The following is an 8,019-nucleotide window of genomic DNA, read 5'->3' as shown; positions in this document are numbered from 1 at the left end:
TGAGTACTACTCAGCCATATAAAGAAATGTAATAATATCTTGCAACATTATTCAACATTAATAATGCAACAATTATTGCAACATTAATAATGTCAGCAACTTGCATGGGGCTGGAGACCATTATCCTAAGTGAAGGATCTCAGGAATGGAAAAAGAAACACCATGTGTTCTCACTACTAAGTAGGAGATGAATGATGGATGGGTACACATGGGTACTGGATGGTGTAAAGGACATTGGAAACTAGGGGGCGCTGGGAGGGGAGTAAAAATAAAAATTCACTTTTGAGGAACATAGAACACTATTCTGGTTGCAGGCACACTTTAAAAGCTCTGACTTCAACATTATACAATTAATCCATGTAACAAAAATGTTTGTGCCCCCTTAATATTTTGTAGCGGTGATGCATGTCTATAATACCAGCACTTTGCGGAGGCCAAATTGGGAGGAATGGTTGAGCCCAGGAGTTTGAGACCACTCTGGGTAACATAATAAGACCCCATTCCTCCATCCTAAAAAATAGTAAATAAATAAATGATTTTGATATATTCTTTATGTGAGAAAGGCATTTATTTCTTACTTTGATTGTTTCTTCTGAATGTGTGCCTTACAAAAGTCTTATCTGAATCCTTTTCTTTTTTGGATAACTTCACAAAATTTTCTTCTGAATCCAACTTTTTCTTCTTCCCTCCCCCTCCTACTCTTTCCAGAATCGAAGAGTGGAGTCCTTGGGGTCCCCCTCAGAGCCTTGGACGGTTTCAGCTTCCCTGGAAGGGACATCAGATTCAGTGCTACAAGGTAGGTTATCTGTGACTTTTAGATACCTATTATTATGGCAACAGAGTTTAGACCTACTAGGAATTTCATAGTGAAGTTGGTAATGCCCAGTTTCTTCACTATTGTGGAAGGAATCTCCTTCACTGGAGCCCACAATGCCAGTGTCTGTGAAAAGGAAAATTATAAATACTGAAAGCATCACCTTCTCCCCCCGCTTCCTTTGCATGATAAAGGAACGTTGTTGTCATGTCCCTGTGCTCAGTATGGGATAAGGAAAAGGGTGTGGAATCTTTGGCTGGGTCTGAAATCTGTTTCTCTACTGACTATTCCATGCCATGTGACATACCTTGTTTGGAACAGTTTCATGGACTGGCCCAAGGGGCTATTCACCAGTTACAATGTGGTTCCTATGAGGAAACAGAAATGTTTGCTGTCAGTGTTATAAAGAATGCGCGATCGGAGTCTCGGAGTTGACTTTCTCCTCTCCACCTTCTGCTGTCTCTTACCTTCCTATTCAATCCCAGCACCACTGCCAGCTCCATTTACTTTCCTTGGAGCTTATGTGTATAAAAATTTATTTAAGATGCAGGGTTTCAGGGGTTGGCCCAAGATATTTCAGTAACATATTCTGCAGAGGAGTCCAGGAATGTGCATTTTAGAGCCTGGACTAGACAGTAAAAAGCAGGTATAACATTGTTTCTATGTAAAAAATTTGAGGTTCTAAAGTTCTAAATTCCTGACTGTCTAAGCTACAAAAAAAAAATATATATATATATATATGACCTACATAAAGACATAAGAGGTGCTTTCAGGTGTTCCCCAGAGGGCTATCACAGGTTAGGGACTCAGAATCCTAAGGGTAGTTCTGGGACTGTTACTTGGTTGTCTTGTCTTTGTTTTTTAGTTTGAAAAATACACGTTTGTTTATTATGAAATAGCTCCATCTTTATGCTTTTAATAAAACAATGACTAAGGGAGATTCAGGGAGGAGGTAAACTTAGAGAGGCTGGAGCCAGACAGCCAGCAGAGGACTTTGGAGAGCATGGTGGTGCTGTGCGCCGAACTCTCCCTGCCATGCCAAGCTGTTGGAGGGGCTAATGCTGGTCAGTGCTGAGGTCTGACTTCCACACTTAGAAGGCCACTCTGCTCTGTGGAGGGTGGACCTGAGAACAAGAGTGAACCTGTTGAGCCATCTGAGAAGTGATTGCAGAAGACTGGACAAATGATGATGGTGGAGATTACAAAAGCATTGATTCAAAGTGTCTTTTAGAAATAGAATCAATGAAAACTACTGGAAGTGTAGGAAACAAAGACTTAAAAAGTGAATTTTAGGTTTTAACCTTGATACAGTGGGTGGATATTGGCGTTAACTGATGTGGGAAAGACTGGTGCATGAGCAAAAAGTGAGAGTTTTGGTGAGATCAGTGTGACCTGGGCCAAACTAAGACACAAATCTATTTTCTGAGTGATTTTCAATCTAATGCAACAGTACCAAGACATGTTGGCTTACACGTGTTGTAGACTGTGTCCCAAAGAGTCAAAAGGGCTTCCTACTCTCCTCTCTGTCTGCCTCCAACCTACCTCATAAATTGGTATTCATTGTTCCTACTAGGGAGCCTTTTCCTAATTGTATGTGGTCAAGGGGGCCGTCTCCCAACAGGCAGATCTTGCCTGAAAGCCTGATGTCTTGATGCACAGGGGTTTCCTCTCTGTACAATCACCAGCACACTGGGATCCCCCTCCAGTTACGGGTAGGCTTGTGAATTTCCTTCTCGTTTGATGGAATACCAATCATGCACAATCACAGTTCAATTCTGGGGCTTCACCCTGTGGTCACTTTATATCGACCTGATATAATCAAGAATAGGATGGTACAGTGGGACATTCTAAAATTATCTCCTATATTTAGATAGTGGGTTTGAGATAATCATAGTTCTGAAAAGTGGATCTAACTTTAAGTCCTCTAACTCATTTCAGTGAGAAATTTTTTAAAAGTATCTCAAGAATTCAAACTGATTAAAAGTGATTTTTAAGATAAAGCATGGAGAATAGTTTCAGCGAGGAAAGCATCTATCCACTTCCTCAAAGCCTTTACCCTATATAACCCTCCTCAAAACTCCATAGAGTCTCATTAATAAAATAGAGCCAACAGGTTAATCTTGCTTGTTTGAATTCAGAGTTGTTGAATAATTCTGACCAAGAGCTAATGCCCCAGCAAATCTCTGTACTAAACATTATATTGCTGTTTTAGATTAGAGAAACTTTCTAATGTGATTTGAAAGTAATAACAAATGTTTTGAAAATATGCATATTCTATGAAGAAATATATAACAGTATTAGCAACATTACAAAAGAGGATAAAAGCTGTTTTAAACATAATAACTATTATAACCATGATGTTTATCATATTGGGGAAAAACAGGGAGTCTTATTACGTTTTACAAACCCTTTCTCTTAGAAATATGGTTTCAGGCACTGGCTATTTATGGCTATTTATGCAAAGTAAGTTCTATCATGGTAATGACGCACCTTTGAGATTTGTCAGCAATATACAGAAAGGAGGTTGCAAACCAATGAATCATTGGAAATTTTAAGTTGCTGTGGTGTGTATTTACATTTTTATAATTGATAAAATATCTCCATCCTTATACAAATTTGAGGATGGATTGACAACACTTTACAAATTCAGCTTTATATTTTTTACACACTCTATGAATCAGCTAGGACATTTCTACTGGTTTTGTGGTGTCTGAATTTTTTTTTTTTCAAACTTGGAAAGGACTCATCTACCAGGACAAAATCAACCTCTCTGAAAAATACACTGGTTTCCAAGAACAGGCCACAACTTTATAGTTATTTCTTGCAGGACCCTGGCTGTGAGTCTGAGCTTATTGGCAAGGCTCCCATCAATTACGTAAAATGCTGAAATGGATAGTAACAAGTAAATCCTAGAAGTGCTACATCTTACTTCCTCTTCTCACTGTACTTACTTTTGGCTCCAAACTGTTCCTATCATGTGGTACGCAACACCCACCTCTCCTGATAATTCTGTTCTTTCATTCTTTGTTATTTGTCCTAAAAATAGAAATACAGTATATACAATTATAATGATAAAGTTTTTAAGATTGTGGATTCTCATTTGAAATTTTTAATGAATTAATCTCAGATCTCAGTTTTCTTTAAATCACCCAGTTATTTAGCTTATACTTTTTTCCCTGAAAAGCTGCATTTCATCAAATCCAGAAAATAGAAGTGTCTACTTCTAAAAACTCTTTTGAGGAGGCAATTGATATCTCATAATTAAACATTTTGTAGCTCCAAAGTCCTTCCTACTTAAAGCTAATTTCTTGCTATTTGTCTTAGAGCTGTAAATTTGTCCACTCTTCTTTCAAGTAGTCTCTTATATTATTATTTTTTTGATTTCAGATTAATATGGGGCTACCCACGATTAGGTTACATAGTTGGCTTTTGTAATGTTAAAGCCTGAGTTGTTGCTGTGTCCTCTGCCCAAGAAGTGTGCAGTATACCTATGCAATGTATCCTTTGGGTGGGAATTTACCCAGCCCCTTCATCCCTACTTGAATATCATTGAGTTTTTCTCTCATGTGAAACCCTCATAGCTAGTTTGACCTATAAATTCCTTGCCCTATCTACTTACTTATTAAGAATCCAGATATTTTCAGCTTGTCTACAAAAATAATTTTCTCCCAACTTGAAAGTTTTGTTGCTATCCCAGCACTATCTCCACTTTCTCTGTGTATAGTTCAATTTTAAAGGGTGACATAATGCTACATATTTTGGGGAAAGTCCCTCATAGACTTCTAGGCTTTCCATATTCTCACTTTTGTAAATCTTGTGCCCACTTTGGTGAAGGTAGCACCTGTATTGCTGAATTACATTTTGGCTATTGGTCATTTCTCTACTAAGCAGTTGAGTTTTAAACTCCTTAGCTTTAGAATCCCTAGGAAAGGGAAGAGTCCAGAATGGTTCTCATACAAATTTTCAGAAAGAAGGTACATCAAGAAAGCAGGAAAATTAAGCAAACGTATTCAAGGTTGATGGATATGAAAATGAAAGATTCAAAACTAGCTTTTGAACTGCCACTTTGGTTGCTGCCATTCTGTTCCTGCAGTGGGCATTTTAGTACAGGGAATGCTTAGGATGTAACAGTAACTCACTTTCTAATTTTGATACGATAGAATCAAACATTTTAATTTTCGGCCTTTTTTGTGTCCCAATAATCTTTACAACAGATGCCCTTGCCTGGCTACTGAAACTCAACTCACCCTATCTTCTACTCCACGTGTTATCCATGCTCTACCCACACTCCAACATTACCCGTGCTGTGTACCTTCCCCCTACGTCACAGCTCACCCTGTAGCTTACCCATGCCCCATGCCTTACCCATACTTCATGCCTCACTTACACCCCATGCCTCTCCCAGCGTCTTACCCACGTTCATGGCTTACCCATGCTCCAAGTCCCACTCAGACTTCACTCCTTCTCCTGTACTATCCCTTACCATACTCCATACCTTACCCATGCTCCCTGCCTTCTCATGCAGCATAACTTGCCCATACTCCATACCTTACCTGTGCTCCCTGCCTTCTCCTACTTTACACGTACTCCACGCCTTACCTCCCTTCATGCCTTATTCATACTCCGTGCTACCTTTTCCTTGCTCTTCACTTTCTCCTATACCATACCCCACTCAGATTCCATATTTTCCTTTGCCCTTCTTCTGACCTTTATACCACCTTCATTTTTCATTATATTTATTTCAATTATCCCAAAGATGTCATCACTCTCCAGCTTAGACTCTTACTATGTAAAATGAATGAGGTATGAAGCTGTTTGCTGTTTTATCCTACTGATACCAACTATACTCAAGCCAGCTGCCCCACTTGGATCAGTATGATCATCACTGCCCTTTTTGGGAGATCCAAAGGATAGTATGAAGAATGGGCTGAGGGTGTCTTTTTGTGTATAGTGAAGTAGGGAAGAAACCATGTGTAGTTTTCTGTTTTTAGCATGTCCACATTGATCACAGTTTCTCTTGAATCCATTATAAGACACTTCTCTTTTACTTCAGAAAGAATGGTACCAAAAGTATTTGGGATGGATCATCTAACTTAACTCTACGTATTGAAAAATAAAATAACATAAAAGCTAAATATATCAAGTCTGAATCTCTTATTCTGCAATTTTGCATCATACTCTTTTTTCTTAGTATACCCTCTTGGATGTGAAAAAATTACAATCTATTATCATAAAACATAGAATTACACAAAGGCAATTTTTAAAAAGTCCTCTAGGTCCTTTTATATTATAAATCAGAGTTGCACCAAGATATAGTCCTAATATTTTTAAAGGTAACACCTCAACATTTATGGTGCAACAGTTTGCTAGTAGGTACAGCCAGGGGTGAGTGGAAAAGTTGCAAGAACGATTTGACTTGCAAAGGTATTTTAGAAACAATCTACCCTGCAGAAACCCATTCTCCTGATAGTCGTGTGATCAATTCCCATCTTACTGAAGCCCAACCCCCTACATTTTCCCTCTAGCCAGAACATTGTTTATACCAGTTTGATCAGAGAGCCTATCAATTGTATCTGAATATTTCATAACAGCTATTCCAAGGATATGATGAACCCTGGAGTAATGTACTGTACTTGGAAGCAACTGCCTCAGCTTTCGGGCACATATGCTTCAAATCTGAGAATATCATAGATATATATGGGAATCTTTGTAGAGCTCTCTAAGGCAAGCTGGTATTTAACACAAAAGCAAACCCATTTGGAGCTAAAGCACTTTCCATTAGGCAATTTGGCGGCTGTTCTATGAGGCAGACTCACTGAGCTCTACGGACACATTTCGATTAAATGCTGCTTTGTATTCTTCCAAAGATGGGAACAATAAGGACGTTTGTCAAAGGAAAAACTGCAGCAAACAGTTTCATGTTGAACATCTGTACTCGGCAGTTCATTGTCTTCAAGAGTTTATTGACCATAATTTTGATGCATATAGGTTTTAAAGAGTATAAACCGCATTTATCTTGGACGCCTATCATTTATTTGAGTCTTGGCTTATTTACTTTCATTTTTTCTGGGCATTTTATTTATTTTGGAACTCTGAAGAAATGAAGGAAAAGACATTTCTTAGACAGGAAATTTTAGTTAGCTCGGCAAAATTGATAAGGAAAGACAATGTTTTCACAAAAGATTGCGCAATTGAATTGAAAAATGTTAACACTAAGCATATCTTTATAATACCTTTCAGCCTCAGAGATCTTAAACCAATTTAGAAACTTTCAGATCAGTCTCCTATCTCTTTGTCCACCATACTAATGATAGTGACATTTCTGGAGTGAAATGTGGCAGCTGTTAATTAGTAAAATAATTTAGGGATGGTAGAATCAAAAAGATAGTTAAGGGAATTGGGAATGTGATTCTGACTCACCTTCCTTCCCTTTAGAAATGGGTGGCCCACTGTTGGAAGATGTAAGCTTTCTAGCCGGGCATGAAAGCTATGGCTCATGCCTGTAATTCTAGCACTTTGGGAGGCCAAGGTGGGTCACCTGAACTCAGAGTTTGAGACCAGCCTGAGCAAGAATAAGACCTCATCACTACTAAAATTAGAAAAACTAGCTGGGAATTCTGGTGGGTCCCTGTGGTTCTAGCTACTCTGGAGGCTGAGGCAAGAGAATCACTGGAACCCAGGAGTTTGAGCTTGCCATGAGCTATGACACCAAGACACAATAAGACTCTGTCTCAAGAAAAAGGAAAAGAAGATTTAAGCTTTTTTTTTGCATTTTTATTCAGAGAAATCAAGGCTCAGGCAATCCAAGTTACTAAATGAGGGCAGATTTATTAGTTGTGGTTTAATAAATTCCTGTTTAAGTCTTGATCTATTGGCCTAACTCTGCTGCAGCATAAAGCGTAGATGCCTTGAATAGAAGAGAGGTAGACTCTGGAAACTGACCACCTAGAAGTTGAACAGAATTTATTTCTTGATAGATATTCAATAACCAGACAGTTAATATACAACAGTGGTTAAAAATGCAAACTTTATGCTATAAGAAATAAAAATAAACAAAAAAAAAGAATGCAAACTTTGAAGTATTTCTTCTTTTTCTATTGTCTGTAAGATTTGGCATGATCTGTTTTTTGAAATTATCTTCTATTTTTATTTATAAATATTAGTTGTCTACTTTTTGAGACTTTGGGAAAAAAATTTAAAAAAAA

The 8,019-nt window shown here is 38.0% G+C and overlaps 1 protein-coding gene across 1 annotated transcript in view; it reads left to right on the top strand.

Annotated features, from left to right (window-relative positions):
* Window positions 1–8,019, top strand: part of PKHD1 (PKHD1, fibrocystin/polyductin) — a 435,622-nt gene that overhangs the window by 408,259 nt on the left and 19,344 nt on the right. Inside the window, exon 62 of the mRNA XM_023513135.1 lies at window positions 709–796. Within this exon, the coding sequence (XP_023368903.1) occupies window positions 709–796 (88 nt within the window). The remainder of the gene's footprint in view (window positions 1–708; window positions 797–8,019) is intronic.

The sequence above is a fragment of the Otolemur garnettii genome, unplaced genomic scaffold (genome assembly GCF_000181295.1).
Source record: "Otolemur garnettii isolate 467f Iridium unplaced genomic scaffold, OtoGar3 scaffold00035, whole genome shotgun sequence".
Classification (NCBI taxonomy): Eukaryota; Metazoa; Chordata; class Mammalia; order Primates; family Galagidae; genus Otolemur; species Otolemur garnettii.
Note: the sequence above shows the minus strand (reverse complement) of the source record. Positions and strands in the feature narration are given on the sequence as shown.